At 43.6% G+C, this 17,428-nt stretch overlaps 1 protein-coding gene and 1 pseudogene across 6 annotated transcripts in view; both read left to right on the forward strand.

Annotated features, from left to right (window-relative positions):
- Tcaim (T cell activation inhibitor, mitochondrial) overlaps nt 1-17,428 on the forward strand; it is a 34,096-nt gene that overhangs the window by 6,495 nt on the left and 10,173 nt on the right. For all 6 annotated transcript variants that reach the window (XM_013122197.3, XM_013122198.3, XM_013122196.3 and 3 more), the window contains 3 exons: nt 3,174-3,330; nt 9,944-10,196; nt 15,751-15,873. In XM_013122197.3, coding sequence (XP_012977651.1) covers nt 3,174-3,330; nt 9,944-10,196; nt 15,751-15,873 — 533 coding nt within the window. The remainder of the gene's footprint in view (nt 1-3,173; nt 3,331-9,943; nt 10,197-15,750; nt 15,874-17,428) is intronic.
- Nucleotides 4,608-4,746, forward strand: LOC121137710 (annotated as a pseudogene).

Raw genomic sequence — 17,428 nt, forward strand, 5'->3', positions numbered from 1 at the left:
CCAAGATCTGAGTGTCTCACTGTGTAACTCAAGTTGACTTCAGACTTGCTATGAATCCCAGCGTGACTGAAACCAACAATTAATTGCCTTGCCTCAAACTCCCAACGACTGGAATTAGATGTGAGGGTAATCTCACTGTGACATCTGTCACACCATAGGTGATCTGGTGGGTTGGCCAGGTGTCCCCTTTCCCTCCGTTCCACTTTGTGCACATCCCTCCCAAAGCTTGGTGCTTGCTTTGAAAGGAAGACTTTATCTGATCCAGGTGGACCATTCTGCGGTCAAGTGTACCTGTGCTGGTAGCTGTGCTCAACTACAAGAACCTCCAACTCTTGAGCTCTCAAGGTCCAGCTGCTGGTATTTTAGGAGGGCATCCCTGCATGCAGCAAGATTTAATGTCACAGTGGCAGGATTGTACCCAACCTGCTTAGGGATTCTCCAGACCAAGCATGTCATATAATAAGTTCTAGAAACAAAATGCAAAACGATTCCTACTCTCAAAACATTCTGTTAAGGAAGAGAGATTTAAATAATCAAAAGCAGTTGTTATTGCCAGTTATACACACCTTTAATCCCAGAGGGGCTTCATAGTGAGACCTTGTCTCAAAGACAACAATCGATAGACAGACAGACAGACAGACAGCAGTTGTTAATCCAGACTTAGGAATGTGCAGCTTTACAGCACTCTGGAAACTTGGGCAGAGAGGCCTCAAATTCAACTTCAAGACCATCCTAGGCTTAATAGAGACTTAAAAATAATAAGACCAGTGAGATGGCTCAGCTGCCAAGGTGATCAGCCTGAGTCTCTAGAATCCACATTGTGGAAGGCAGCTGTTCTCCGACCTCCACAGATATGCTGTAACGTGCATGAAACACATCCATGCATGTGTATACTTACACACACACACACACACCATATACACATACACACAAACGCACACCATATACACATACACACATATATATACACATATACACACATACATACACATACTCTCACACACAACAATTTTTTAATGAAATAAAAGAGGCAGTGATTGTTCATGCCATTCTGTTATCAACAGCATTTCTCCTTTCTTACATAACAATTGTTCTTGAAATTCCTCCATTCCTGTTGATCTATATCTTCCCTGTCACGCTTCTCTTCTTTTGGGGAAGTACTCCAGTAATCAAGAAGTTGCCACCAGACAGTAGTGGTACACGCCTTTAATCCTAGCATTCAAGAGGCAGAGGCAGGCGGATCTCTATGAGTTCAAGGCCAGCCTGGTCTACACAGCAAGTGCCTGGACAGGCTTCAAATCTACACAGAGAAACCAAAGGGGGAAAATGTTGGGGAAGTCCTGTGCATTTGTCAATAAAGCACTGTCTGGCCAATAGGGAATCTAGATAGGTGGGACTAGGAGTCCAGAAGGACTTTGGGTAGGAGAAACACAAGGAGAGTCGAAATGTAACGCCATGGGGTAGGAAGCCCGGAACTATTCTCCAGTAAGAGAAATACTTAGATTAACAATTATGGGGTAATTACTTAAGTCAGAGCTAGCCAGTAAGAAACAAGCAAGGCCAACAGCTTCCTAATGAATATAGCCTCCTGTGTGTTTATTTGGGACTGATGCGGCTCTAGAACCAGGCTGGCGGGAAGGCTCCTCTCAAGGAAAAAGCTTCTCTTTACAGGGAAAAAAGTTGCCATTATCATATACATCAAAGAGTACATTATAGCCCTTTACTGTAAAATAAGCTATATTTTCTCCTATTTGGTTATTTGTCTTATAGCTTTGTTTACTACATATATATGAGGTTTTTCTAATTTTTTTTATAAAAATGTATCCCAATGGTCTATTGAGGTGATACTATTAGAGATAATAAGTCCAGTTGTATAATCACTAATTTATTGCTGTGGGAGAGTAGTCATAGCTAAGCTGCTCTTACCCTAAGTGATGAAGGAGTCCAGTCTCCTTCACCCTGATGCTCACGGTTATAAGTTGTGTCTTACCCTCAGTGTTAATCTTTTACCAAGCAGCTGTGAAATCCCAACATTTCTTTAAGTCATTTTGGGGGGGGGTGTCTGTGTCTGTGTTGGGGTGAGTAAGTACAGTTGTCCATGGAGGCCAGAAAAGGGAACTAGATCCCCTGGAGCTGTAGTTATGGACGGATGTGAGCTGCCATGTGGGTGCTGGGAACTGAACCCAGATTCTCTTCTTTCCAGATCTCCACTTTTTTTTTTTTAATTTAAAGGCAAGATCTCATTGCATAGTCCTGGCTGGCCTGGAACTCACTATGTAGGCTACTATATAGGCTGGCCTTGAACTCACAGAGATCTGACTGCTTCTGCCTCCAAGTGCTGGAATTAAAGACATGTGCCACTATGCCACGCTACCTCTGAAAGGGGTAAAATAAACTCAAAGGTCTCACTTCTGATAATTTAGAAATAAAGGGACCAGACCCTCATTCCACCCCTGCGCAGCCATGACAGGCTACAGAAAAGATGCATAGGCCTCTGACACAAGGAAACTCCAGATCCTGTGGCCTCCCAGAGTCTAGGGCCAAAACTGAACACAAAGAAACTCCAGACCCCCCCCCCAGCTTCCTAGATATTTGGTTCTTGGGAACTGTTTGGTCACAAAAGAAACTCCAGGGGAGACCAAAACCTCCCCTGTAGTCTCCAGGATACAGCTCTGAAAACTATTGGTATCTAATACAACAGGCCACCTGCATGTAACAAGACAATACCACAGAAACCACAGAATGTTCCCTCTCAGTGCTGACCAATGAAAATAATTGGCAGATATTTCATGCCAAAATATGACTGAGAAATTCTAATTGTTCCCAAATGTCAACCAGTCAGAAGCCAACCCCTACCTACTGATGTAATCCTGTAACTTTTGTCTATAAAACTTAATAGCGGACAGGGAACTTCACTCCCTCTGGAGGCTGCTGCCACAGCTAGCCAGACGGGGTCCCTGTCATGGTTGGATGAACAATTAAAACCTTGCTTTTGCAGTTTGGTGGGTCTGTCTTCCTGGTGGTCTCTGGGGATCTTTATGACTTGGGCACAACAACCTCAACGTTTCTTAACAGTGAATTACTTAATATCTTCAATATATTTGAAGACCACAAATAATTTCTTCTTTCTTCATTCACATGTGAATGCCCATAATGTTTTTTTTTTCTACTAGGAAATCAATGAAAATTCTCTTAAGAGATTAAGTGTCTACTTAGAAAATCTCCAGAAACCTGGCTTTAAGTCTCTGAAACCAACTCAGCTTACATTTTACATAAGAGAAAAAACAGCCCAGAGCCCCTCTGAAGGCCAGGAGCCTGTCAGTACTTCCGGTACGTTGTTTCATTTCTGTTGTGTCCCTTACCAGCTTCATGGGAAGTGTGTTCATTAATTCTGACAGGGCCAGAATACCTTTGGATTAAAGCCTTGATAGTTGATAAATATGATATAATTGTTTTCCCAGAAGTAGATTCCTAGCTGCATATGTTTAAACATTTTTTTTTCCTAAAGTATTCCAGCCAAGTGTTAAGGTTCATGCCTTTAATCTCAGTATTTGGGAGGCAGACACAGGTAGATCTCTGAGTTTGAGGCCAGCCTGTTTTACATAGTGAGTTCTAGGCCAGCCATGATGGTGTATAGCCAAACTATATAGTGAGGCCCTGTATCAAAACAACAGGAACCCTGAAGAGTTCCTATTTATGGCCTTCCAAATTCAGTGTTGATCTGAGGGTTAGACATGTCTGTTACATTCACACTGAAGTCTACACTGTTCCTTCTCTTACTGTCCCTGTGAGAGTAGAAATGCTTAACTGTTGTGACCTAGTGCATCCGCCCTGCTTTCAAAGACTGCAGAGACAGAGTAAGGTCTTGAACACCATTTCTACACAGTAATGCCTGCTTTCACTGGCTCCATCAGGATGCAGTAAGTTTGACAAGTGGGACCTCTAGCTGTGGGCACATCCCTATGACCCCAGTCCTTGGATGCCGATGGATGAAGACTGAGTTTGAAGCAAGATCCTGTCTCAAAAACACACCAAAAAGAAAATTGTGGCGAGCTGGACGTGTTAGCGTGCCTGTATTCCTAGCATTCCAAAGGCTGAGGCAGTAGATTGCTACCAGTTCGAAGCTAGCCTGTGCTACTTAACCAGACTGGTCCTAAAAAAATTTTTTTAAAGCCTGCCCTGTCCCTTCTTGAAATATCTGTCCTTTTGGTTATATTGAGGAAATAACTTTATTCCTAAAAGACTTTTAAATAGTTTGAATATACACTGATTTTTTATTTATTTATTTATTTATTTATTTATTTATTTATTTGGTTTTTACGAGACAGGGTTTCTCTGTATTGTTTTGGATGCTGTCAGTCCAGCCTGGCCTCGAACTCACAGAGATCTGCCTGCCTCTGCCTCCCGAGTGCTGGGATTAAAGGCGTGTGCCACCACCGCCCGGCAATACACTGATTTTTAACAGGCCTTTGAGACATAGAAAATACTTATAATTCTGCCTGTGATTCCTGACTTATCTTTGATTATTAAAATGAAAGTTGCAATATTTTGTAGAAATCCCTTTATAGTCCCGCAGAAACTTAGATGGAAAGGAAGGGCTCCATCTCAAAATCAGGGGAGAGCCCATGAGTGGGAAGGTGGTTTTCCCAGGAAGAGGCTCATCCATTGCTGACCCTGAGAGCTCCTCAAATTCCGGAAAACTACATAATTTGTGGTAGTGGGGGACTGCATTTGAGCTCTCCCCTTAATGAATAAAAAACAAAACAGTAACAACAAAAAAAGAAAAAAGAAACCTCTTCATGTTAAAGACTGGCCCATCTGACTGGCCTAAGAATTAGCATTTGATGATGTGTTTTCTCTAGTCTTTTATTCTCCCATCATTGATTATGGAAACCAAAAGTCACAGATTCTTTATCTTAGCAGTTTCTCCATCTGACTTAGGTTTTTATTCAAACATCCAGGAACAGTAGCACTAGTAACTCAGCATGGAGAGACCGAGACAGGAGGACTGTGAGTTCCAAACCAGCCTGGGTTACAGAACAAGACCCTTCTCAAATATTAAAAAAGATTATTAATGTTCTTGGCTACAAGAGTTCCCTGAGGTGTATTGTTCCCCAGTGTCCTGGCTGGTTTTGTGTCAGCTCTACACAAGCTAGAGTCACCAGAGGAAGGAGCCTCAGCTCTCCCTGGGATCCAGCTGTAGGGCATTTTCTCATTTAGTGGTCAAAAGGGAGAGCCCAGCCCATGGTGGGTGGGGCCATCCCCGGGCTGCTGGTCCTGTGTTCTATAAAGAAAGCAGACTGGACAAGCCATAAGCAGCTCCCTCCATGACCTCTGCATCAGCTCCTGCCTCCAGGTCCCTCCTCTGTTGGCTTCCCTCAGTGATGGACAGCAGTGTAGAATTGTAAGCAGAATAAGCCCTTTCCTCTGCAGCTTGCTTTTTGGTCATGGCATTTTGTAAGAGCCCTAACTAAGGCAGCCAGTGTCCAACCACATGTTCGTAACTGTCAGTGTTTCTGTCACTCAACATCACGGTAAAACTGGAGCTACCAAATCCTGCTGATACATGATGACCTACTTGACTTCATGATTTCACCAGACACATTCGGGATTTAGAGAGGTGAATCTCACCTTCTGTAGTTGTTCATATAAAATAGTCTCTCAGTTTTGTTTCTGTTGTTAGATGAGTCTTATTTTTGCCTCTGTCTTTATGACAATTGAGAGTGACAAAAGATTTGAAAATTGTGTTTCTTTAGGTTTTTTTTTTTTTTTTTTTAGTTTTTCGAGACAGCTCTGTGGCTTTGGAGGCTGTCCTGGAACTCACTTGGTAGTCCAGGCTGGTCTCGAACTCACAGAGATCCGCCTGCCTCTGCCTCTCGAGTGCTGGGATTAAAGGTGTGCGCCACCAACACCCGGCTCTTTAGGTTATTTTTTAAAAATGTTTTTTTCAGAGGTGTCCTGACAGTAACACATGACAGCATCATGCATTCCATCAGAACCTAAGACTAACATGCAGGTTGCTGTGCATCCTAAGTGCTGGGATTAAAAGTGTATATCACCTGTCAGGCGCTGGTGCGGGCCTTTGACAACAGCACAGGAGGCGGAGGCAGGTGGATCTCTGAGTTCAAGGCCAGCCTAGTCTACAAAGTAAGTTCCTGGACAGCCAGGGCTACACAGAGAAACCCTGTCTCAAAAAAAAAAAAAAAAAAAAAAAACATGGAAAAAAAGTGTATACCACCATGCCCAGCTTTCTTTATCTTTTTTATCTGCTTATTGTAATCGAGGGTGCAGTGGAACCACTGAACTAGACTACTCTGTAGGTAAAAAGAAAGGCTTTATTGGGGACCAAATTTCCAGGGCTGTCTCTGGTGTGAAGGGGTGCAGAGAGGAGCAAAATGGTGGAAAAGCAAGAGCATTTTACATGACCTGATGCAGGCTGTCCAGATAAACCAGGAACTAGATGTCCTTGCCCAACAAGGCCCTGGTAAACAGAAACCTGCCTTAGGACATTCAGCTTACCCAATAACAACCCTCTGTTTACCCCGTCAGAGTGCTCCTGGTAGGACGTGGTCATCAACACTGACATTTTGGAAGAACACTTTGGACCTAACACAAAATTAAAATTAAGTTGTTCTCTGTGTAACATCTCTGGCTATCCTTGCTTTGTAGACCAGGCTGGCCTTGAACTCACAGATATCTGCCTACATCTGTCTCCCCAGTGCTAGGATTAAAGGCTTGTGCCACTACACCCAACAAAATTGTTTTTCATTACTGAATTTTCATTAACAGTTGGATATTACTAAGAGATTGGCTGTTTCTTTTCTTTGTCAATTTCATGCATAATGTAATGCATTCTGGTCATTTTAAACCCTGCTGCTCATTCCCACTCCCTCCCATTTCTACGAAACTTCTTCTCAACAAGCCCCTCTCTACTTTCCAAGTCTTTGTCCTTATTGCTTTATTAGGGTATTTTGTTTTATTTTCATAACAATGCATTGAATTCTTTTGTTGTTGTTTTGGTTTTTTTATTTGTTTGAGACAGGGATTTTCTGTGTAGTCCTGTAGTCCTGGAACTTGCTCTGTAGACCAGGCTGGTCTCAAACTCACAGAGATCCATCTGCCTCTGCCTTCCGAGTGCTGAAATTAAAGCCACCTGGCTAATGCATTGAAATCTTAAAGGCCTAATCATTTCTCTAGTTCTAAGGGTTTTTGTTTTTTTTGGGTTTTTTTTTTTTTTGTGTCCCAAGAGGAAGTGAACTGTTATCAGAATAAGCATTAAAACAGAACAGAATTCACCAAGAACTTCTGTGAATTAATGTTTAAGTAAGTAGCTATAGCCAGCCCTGACTGAACAAAGTCCAAAAATCTTCTACTGTCAGCTAATGGTTAATTGAGAATTATTCATTAGCAAGAACAGGTGAAGAAAGAAATTATAATTGAAAGAAAGCATGATTTTAAAAGGGTAGTATTAATATGCAAAGCATTTTTATACCAAAGGAAATCAGAATATCTCCCTTCCAGAAAGGTCTGTAAGTCAGATAACAGTAAAAGAAGGAAGCTGAAGGGGTCAGGCGCTGTCCTCCCTGCTGCTGACCTTTCCACACTGATGATGTCTGCACATGAGAGAGTGCTTCTGCAAGCCAGGCGTGGCGGCACACGCCTCCCATCCCACACTGGGAGGCAGAGGCAAGAGGGTCCGGTGAGTTTGAGGCCAGCCTGGCCTCCATAGTGAGTTCCAAATCAGAACTACAGGGTGAGACCCTGTCTCAAAAAGAATAAGGAAGAAAAGCTTCTTCACACTCTGTTGCGGGCTGTGTAGATTCAAACTTTTCCTTCCTAGTGCTAGAGATTGGACCAGGATCTCACACACTTAGACAAGTGCTTTACCCATGAGTGGTGTTATTCCCGGCCCCACATAAATTTCTAGAATGTACCTTGTAATGACCTCATCAAAAACAGCAAAACTGCTATTCTCAAAAGGAATCCTGAAGATCTAAAGGACGTGTCCTATTGTCCTGGATAGCTGCCTGTGTGATCAATGATTGAGTGATCAGTGGATAGATTAGCAAAGCCAGCACATTTCAGTCTCACATGGAAGTGATAAGTATGTGTGGTTATTACGCTGGCTAGCATGCAGCTGCTGAAAAGCATAATGCTCATTTAACATACAGATGTGGAAGGTGTAGATCCACGAGTGAGAACAAAGACCACCAACCCGCATGCTTTTGGTCAAATTAAGCAAGCTTTATTTTCTGTCAGACAGGGCTATCTCCCTAAAGCAGGGTTTGAAAAGATGGCATTGAACATAGGAGAAAGTGAGGCTTCTATAGCCCCAAAACTGCAAGACTTGGAACTTTTCCAAAGATTGGGGGATTCTTGGTTATGTAGGAGGTTGGTTGAACATCTCAAAATCATTTGGCAGAACATCTTATCAGGGTGGAGAGCAGGGTGTAGTCAGAGTATAAGATGTGGAACATGTCAAATTCCAGAAAATGGGTCAAGACACAGACAAACCCAAGTTTTACAGAAAACAGAAATTAACTTATTTTGACCTTGTAATAAGCTGGCTTTTAATCTTAAGATGGAGTCAGTCGGCCCATCTAAAGGTCACCAAGTTAAGAAGCAAAAGGTTCATGTATGGATAATAGATCCATAATGATGCCATCTATACTAAAAGGAACAATTTTAAATGAGTGGGTCTCATGTGATCAAGGAACTGGATTTTAAGTTTTATTTAAATGTTTTTGTAGTAGTAGTGTTGGGGGGGAGCAGGGCTAGTTTTACTGTTTTGAAGAAAAGTTTCTTAGCCCAGGCTGGCTTCAAATTCACTATGTAGACAAGGATAACCTTGAAGTCCCGATCCATCTGACTTCACCTCTCCCAGAAGCTGGAATTACAGGCCTGTACCACCGTGACCAGCTTAGTTTTACATTTTTTGATTATGAATATCCACATGTGCATGATTAGCTCATATTTAATACATGTTCGAAGACTATATACCAACTGTTAACAACGTTATATCTAGTAAAGGTCTGAGATTATATGCGTGTTAGTAGACCTTTACTCGAGTGTGTGTGTGTGTGTGTGTGTGTGAGAGAGAGAGAGAGAGAGAGAGAGAGAGAAAATTTACCATGAGCATATGCTTATAAAGTATTTGTCTAAGTCATAGCACACACCTTTAATCCCAGCACTCAGGAGGGAGAGGCAGGCATACATCTGTGAGTTGGAAGCCAGCCAGAGATACATAGTGAGACCCTGTCTAAGGTACTAATAGTAATACTTAATGAAATTTTAAAACCTAGGGCCTTGGGAGTAAAAAATGACTCAGTGGTTTAAGAGCACTGACTATTCTTCCCGAGTACCCAGGTTCAAATCCCAGCACCCACGTGGCAGCTCACAACTGTCTGTAACTTCAATATCTGACACCCTCACACAAACATAGATGCAGGCAAAACACTAATGGACATAAAACAATAAAAATAAATTATTAAAAAAAACCAGGACCTAGTGTGTTCTAGGCAAGAACTCTGCCACTGAACTATATTTCCAGCTCCCTTGTGTAATTTTCAAGCTGCTTTTAAAAATTGGGGATTGGGCCTAGAGAGATGGTTCAGTGGCTGGTGTCCCTGTGCGCCCTTCTCTCTCTAGAAACTGTGTGACGGACATGAAAGCCCTGCCCTCTCTTTAGTGCCGAGATCCATGGCAGCACTGAAACACAGTCTCCATCCCCTCCTCGCTGGGAGGAGTAAGTGTACCACTAAGCCCAACTAAAAAGGAACCCAGGGTTTGGAGGAGGAACTCATTTTCCATTTACTGGGGTGGATTTTTATGGGTAATAAAATGTTTTTAAAGATTTTCATTGTGTAATTGTTTCAAGAGAAATGATTCTAAGGTAAGACAAGTAATCGTCTGTATTAATTGTTTGGGGAATTATATTCTCTAGGATTTCGAGCAGTCAGATTTACTTTGCACACCAGCGATCTGCTAAGCACAGTATTGTATATTCTCAACTCCTGCAGTTTGTCTGCTGAACACATCCAAAGCTTGAACACTAATGTGCATTCCCAGCCTCTCAAGGAAGCTACAGGGATGCCTGACAGACCCATCAAATGGCATAGGTCCTATTATTCCTTCACTGGGTTCAAAGACCCTGACGAAGACCTTGAACACGTCTCAAGGGTGGAAACAACCCTCATGTAAGTAAAAGGTGTTATTTAAACAGCCTCTTACAGTTTATGTTTATATGTAGTTCTGACTTTACAGGAAAAGAAATTTTAGTGATATATTTGATATAGAAACCATGAGAAAAGATATCTTATGTTTCTTGCTTAAAGTTACAAAAACACTTCCATTTTTTATTGTTTAATACAAGATACATGCAAAAAAATTTAAGTTTTTTGTTTTTCTAAATAATTTATTTAACTTTATTTATGTGCATTGGTATGAAGGTGTCCGATCCCCTGCAATTGGAGTTAAAGACAGTTGTAAACTGCCATGTGGGTGCTGGGAATTGAACCGGGTCCTTTGGAAGAACAGCCAGTGCTCTTAACTCTGAGCCATCTCTCCAACCCCAAGATTTAAATTTTTTAAATCAATTCTTTACACATTGAGCATTTCCATTCTATTTAGATAGTTCAAAGGTAATTAACTTTTTTTTTTTTTTTTGGTTTTTTGAGACAGGGTTTCTCTGTATTGTTTTGGAGGTTATCCTGGAACTTGCTCTGTAGACCAGGCTGGCCTCAAACTCACAGAGATCCGCCTGCCTCTGCCTCTCAAGTGCTGGGATTAAAGGTGTGTGCCCAGCAGTGATTAATTCTAATAATAATAATACATGCTTACAGAAAAACACATCAGTTGTGGTGACATGTGGCTGTAATCCAGCCTTTGGAAGGCAGCCAGGAAGATGAAGAGATCAAGGCAAGCCAGTTTGGGATACATAATGAATCCCTGTCTCAAAATGAGAGAGAGAAAAGAAAGACAGAGACAGAGATGGAGAGACAGAGAGAGATGTCTTTATAAAATATCATCTTGAATGGGTAATTGTAAAAGAATGTTTTTAAATTTTAAAAACTAGATATGAGTAGGATGTGCAGTATTTTGCTTTAATCTCAGTATATTTGGGAAACAGGTAGGAGGATCTCTGAGTTCAATGCCAGTTTGGTCTACATGAGTTCTCAAGCCAGCCAGGGCTATATAATGAGACCCTGTCACAAAAATAAACAAATAAATTATATGTATACATATATATAAAATATCTGACATGTTTAGTAAGCTGCCATTAATATTTTGATTGAAGCAGATGTTCATAATGTAATGTCAAGTATAGAAAGCTGATTTTAAACACTATAAGCCCATTTTTATAAATCATATTTTGCAAAGTAAAAGGACAAACAATATTCATGAAAATATTATCATTGATTAGTTTAACATAGCAGTTTGGTAATTTTTTGTAAGCCTGTTTCTTTTGTTTTGTTTGTGATTTTCAAGACAGGCTATCACTATGTCGCTATGACTGGCCTACAACTCACTATGTAGACCAGCCTGACTTTAAACTCAGAGCTCTGTCTGTCTCTATCTTCTGACGGTTGGATTAAAGACATTCATCACTCAGCTAAGCCTAATTCTTCTTCTTCTTTTTTTTTTTTTTGTGAATAGACTCCTTTAAGCCAGTCCCATTCTGTTTCAGTGATTATACTCAAAGAAGCTGGTAACTGGCCATAACTTAAGACATTATTCTTTGCTGTCTGTCCATTACCACTGGACCCCTGTGTGTTATCTGCTCGATATTGGAGCCATTGTCGTCTAGCTACAACCCCCACAAGGCTAAGAGGAAGGGAGAGAGGCCAGGATTAGACTGAGGCAGGAGTCTAGCTGTGATCCTTGTCTGTGTTCATGATGTTGACACATCCCTCTGACAGTATGCTCCACTGTTGAAAGCAGGCTACAGGAAGAAGGGGATGTGGGAGCACTGATGTGGTGGGCATCGAGAAGTGAGGCAGGCGTGAAGGGCTGGCGCTAGCTTAGCTGTCCTAGAGGGGCAGTGGACATAGAGGGCTGTGCGTGTGCATTCAGCGCTCTGGCTCAGCCCGCATTCACCTTAAGAGGATGCCTGGACTAAAGGATGTAGAAAAATTTACGTTGTTTAATTCAAGGGAAAAAAAATGATGGTGTTAGACCTTACTCAAGCTAAGGGGCTCAAGGATAAAGTACTAAAGAGTTTCAGACCTCAGCTATGTGAGCATCCGTTGCTTAAGATTGTCCCAGGGGGGCTGGAGAAATGGCTCAGAGGCTAAGAGCATTGGCTGCTCTTCCAAAGGTCCTGAGTTCAATTCCCAGCAACCACATGGTGGCTCACAACCATCTGTGATGAGATCTGGTGCCCTCTTCTGTCCTGAAGGCAAACATGTAGGCAGAACAGTGTATACGTAATAAATAAATAAAATCTTTAAAAAAAAAAAAAGATTGTCCCAGGGTCCCAGAACTAACTTAGCCTAGCTGACAAAATGATGAAAACAGACCAGAACTAGAAAAAGACAATTCAGCAGTGTTCTTCAGGGTTTCTTATGTAAGTGATTTTTCATAATCTCTTCACCTAAATATTCAACAAATTACCATCTTTAATATGAGCACTAGGAAACAAAATAAACCTTGGTTGGAATAAATACGGTGTGATGGGCTCAATGGTCGGCTTAGCAAATTCAGAGTGTCACATGGAAGTGGAAAGTCAGTGCAGTCTGAAGTGACAGACCTGACTTAGCAGTGGAAGGACTGTCAGGTACTTTAGCGTGCTCTTGTTAACTTCATTAGCATTTACTAGAAGTGTCTGCTGGTTTGCAAGAACACACCAGCTCAGAATATGCTTGTGTCTAGATGAACCATGCTGCCTGCCGTGGATTCTGATTTCTTCAAGGTGTGCTTTCTTTTTCCATTTAGACGCTTGTGGCTTACTCCAGACCTTGAGGAGAGCAGCTTTGTAAACTGCTGTTTCAGGGGTTACAGTCAGGGAAAATTGATCACTGTTAATCAGTCCAGTTGTCAGTAGCTATTTGTCATGACATGGTGGTGAACCTGTCATTAGTTAAATAGACTCTTGGCTTCATAGGTGGAATTAATAACAATCTAGCATTATGGTGGGGGTTAACATTACTCAAAGGCCTTTACATGGTTTGAACGTTGATATCTCAGGGGTTTATGTGAACCCATTATAAGGCTTTGTGGAGTTTGAGTGTAGCTTTAAGCAAGTACAATTGTATGATAGGAGGCCAGTCCAGGGAAACTGTGTGGCAACATGCATAGCCAGAACCGTGTGTGTGTGTGTGTGTGTGTGTGTGTGTGTGTGTGTGTGTGTGTGTGTGTGTGTGTGTGTATGTGTGTTGGGGCAGGGTCTCTCTAAATAGGCCAGTGCAGGGAAACTGTGTGGCAACATGCATAGCCAGAACCGTGTGTGTGTGTGTGTGTGTGTGTGTGTGTGTGTGTGTGTGTGTTGGGGCAGGGTCTCTCTAAATAGCCCTGGTTTTTCGAGAACTTACTCTGTAGGCCAGGCTAGCCTGCCTCCACCTCCCGAGTTCTGGGATTAAAGCCTGCGCTAGTACTCCTGGCTTGGGAACCTTGTAGTCTTAAAAGGTGCCGTGGGCAGGATTAATTCATATGCCAAGTAGTGAATCGAAAATAATGAGCACATTTACTTAGCAGTAAGGACCTGCTGCCTCATCCTTTTCATTGTGCCTCAGGCCCTGCCCTCTGCAGACCATCTGTGTGGACATCGGTTCATCCGTAGACCCATGTGCACTATCGAGATCAGCACACCCTCCCTTCTTACCCACGCATCTCAGCTTCAGGCCCACATTGTCCATTGTATAGAACCGTCCAGCTGGAGTTAATTTCTGAGTCCTCTTTCTTTTCCCGATAGTCTGTTCTCCTTTTAGGTAACTTTTCTTTCACCTTGAAGGGTATTTGGGATAAATGTTTGTTTGATAAATTCATAATGATTAGCCAGGTAATGGTGGCAATTGCCTTTAATCCCAGCACTCGGGAGGCAGAGGCAGGCAGATCTCTGTGAGTTCGAGGCCAGCCTGGTCTACAGAGCCAGTTCCAGGACAGCTTCCAAAACAATACAGAGAAACCCTTTCTCAGGGGAAAAAAATTTATGATTATTTCACTGTTTTGCAGTTTTTAAACTTTGTACATCTTAATGCTTTAGCTCACTCTAAAATGGTCAGTTGAAGCATCTCCTGTCTAAAGGCTTTGTCAGGCACATTTTCACTCTCTTTAGCATAGTTTTTCTTACAGGGTATGATGGACATATCCCACAGTTTTTCAGGCATCCCCATGAGGAGCTGGATAAGTGCTCTGTTTACTCTTTAAATTGTTTCTCTCCTCTCCTGGAGTTTTCTTTTGCACAAACATGCCTGAGGCACACTCACTCCCACATCTGAAGTGTTTCCCTTTCCTCAATCACCTTCCCATTCTGTGAACACACTCACACAGGGGCACACACACACACAGTCACAGGTAACATATGCCTGCACACACACACTGCATACACTACCTTTTCTCACCCACACCCCCAGACTCCACCCAAGACTGCAGGCAGTAACAGGGAACCTGTGTCTGGCTGTTCTTGGCACTGCAGGAGACACCATCCAGGGAGGGCGGTGCTGTCCTCCCGGATGCTCCTTCTGACAGCTGCCCTGCCCTAGCCCTCTAACCATTCTCTAGCATTTGTTTTTCCTGTAAGGTTATTGAGGGAAATCCAAGAAACAACCAGAGCATCTTTTCTACTGCATCTGTTTAATTATGTAGTTAATGAAACTGAGACCCCAGCCACTTCAGCTGGGCACTGGCTTGGGTGAAAAGAAATGTTCCTCCGAGGTGGTAGAGGGGAAGTCCGTTGCTAAAGAGGTAGAGTGATGTGGTGTAGCCAGTAGAAGGATTAGGCGGAGAGATGAAGAGTTGGCTTTGAGAGCACAGGGTACTGCAACCCAGTATTAAAATTAAAGGCAAAAGTTAGGTTCTGCAGTCCTGACTCTTTCCTCAGCACACATGCCCTCGGTGTGTCTCTGTCGTGCCGTGTCGCCCCGTGTTTGCTCACTTGCTGCGTGGTTCTCGGTTCTGCCCTCACCTGATGTGTGCAGAGCTAATGCAGCCAGCAGGGCCTCCAGGGAACAGGGTTAAAGGTTTAGAGGAATCTTCACTTTCTTCGTAACTGTTTCAACTCTAAAACCTACTGATGGGCGTGGTCTGATTGAAATTTAATTTTTTTGCAATACTTAGAAGAGGCTGCCATAATTGTAACATGACTCCACAAGGGTAGGCAGCCTCTTGAAGCAGCCTTGTTAGAAGTAAAGATCTGGGGGACTGGAGAGACGGCTCAGTGGTTAAGAGCACTGGCTGCTCTTCCAGAGGTCCTGGGTTCAGTTCCAAGTACCCATATGGCAGCTCACACAACTGTCTACAACTCGAGTTCCAGGGGATCTGACACCCTCACACCAGTGCACATAAAATAAAGTTAAATGAATTATTTTTTAAAAAGTAAAGGTCTGGTTGAAAGCTCGGGTTAGCAGTGGAGCACTTTCAGATGTGTATTTGGGACTGTTGGTTGGTTTGTTTTATTTTTCTTTGCTGTCCCGGGCATGGAGCTAGGGCCTGACTTGCTCCAGGCATGCGCTTGGGCACTGACCTCCATCCCCAGCCACCTGTGCGCTGTACTGGAGGTACAGCGTCCAGAGCTTCTCTCTGGCTTTGGTCTAGGTCCTGGCTAGGCAGCAACGGGACAAGTGCTGTGAAAAAGCTGAGGAACAGTTTGCCGCTCAGGAAGGAGCTGGATCGTCTGAAGGAGGAGCTGTCTGAGCTCCTGCAGCTTTCCGATATCAGGTAATGAAAACGTCATATTCCTGTAAAGAGACCGCATGACCAGGGGCATCTACAAAAGAAAACATCTAAGTGGGGGCTTGCTTACCGCTTCAGAGGGTGTCATGACCATCATGGCAAGGAGCGTGGCAGACAGACAGGCGTGGTGCTAGAGCAGTAGCCAAGAGCTTAGATGTTGAGACAACCACCAGGCAGAGAAAGGGGGGCTCAGTAGGAATGGCTTGGGCTTTTTAAACCTCAAAGCCTTTCCCCAGTGTCACACCTCCTCCAACAAGGCCATACCCTCCTAATCTTTCTCAAGTAATTCCACCAACTAGTGAGCAACCACTCAAGCATGAGCCTATGGAGGCCGTCCTCATCCAGACATGCACACTGGTGCACACCTATGGAGGCCGTCCTCATCCAGACCTCCACACTGGTGCACACCTAGGAGGCCGTCCTCATCCAGACATGCACACTGGTGCACACCTAGGAGGCCGTCCTCATCCAGACCTCCACACTGGTGCACACCTAGGAGGCCGTCCTCATCCAGACCTGCACACTGGTGCACACCTAGGAGGCCGTCCTCATCCAGACCTCCACACTGGTGCACACCTAGGAGGCCGTCCTCATCCAGACATGCACACTAGTGCACACCTAGGAGGCCGTCCTCATCCAGACATGCACACTGTGCACACCTATGGAGGCCGTCCTCATCCAGACCTGCACACTGGTGCACACCTAGGAGGCCGTCCTCATCCAGACCTGCACACTGGTGCACACCTAGGAGGCCGTCCTCATCCAGACCTCCACACTGTGCACTCCAGTGTGCAGGGATACATGCAGCTCAGCTAATGAAGTGCCTGCTCAGTGCATGCCAAGCCCCGGGTTTCCTCCCAACACCACAGAGCTGGTATGGTGGTGCACACCTATAGTCACAACACGGAGGAGGTAGAGACAGAGCGATCAGATGGAGGTCATCTTTGACTCTAGAACAAGTTCCAGACTACCTGGATCTAATGAGACTATATTTTTAATTAAAAAAAACCAGTAATGGAAGTACAGGAATTACTTAGTGTTAACACTTTCTCTTTTTTTCTTTTGTTTGTTTGTTTGGTTGGTTTTTTGAGGCAGGGTTTCTCTGTGGCTTTGGAGCCTGGTAGACCAGGCTGGTCTCGAACTCACTCTGCCTCTCAAGTGCTGGGATTAAAGCCATGCACCACCACTGCCCATCTGTGTTAACACTTTCTAGTTGGTTAGTATCTGGCTCTTTAACTTCTCAGATAACCAGTACTCTTCAATTGTCATTTTATGGAAATAGTCAAATGACATCTTTATGAACACTGTTAGTACTCAGGCATCTGTACTGGCCTGTCCTTGGGGTTCTGACAGGATACGCCCTCAGCTGCAGACACTAAGAGCACCACCTGTACATGGTCACCACATTCCCTTTTAAAAGGGCCCTGCCCACCTCCCTCCCTCCCTCCCTCCCCCCTCTCCTCTGCCTGTCTGTCTCCCCCCAACACACCTCTCTTTTTTCTTCTGCTGGCTCCTGTCTCCAGAAGTCGATCTCCCCCTT

The sequence above is a fragment of the Mesocricetus auratus genome, unplaced genomic scaffold (assembly GCF_017639785.1).
Source record: "Mesocricetus auratus isolate SY011 unplaced genomic scaffold, BCM_Maur_2.0 Super-Scaffold_100691, whole genome shotgun sequence".
Classification (NCBI taxonomy): domain Eukaryota; kingdom Metazoa; phylum Chordata; class Mammalia; order Rodentia; family Cricetidae; genus Mesocricetus; species Mesocricetus auratus.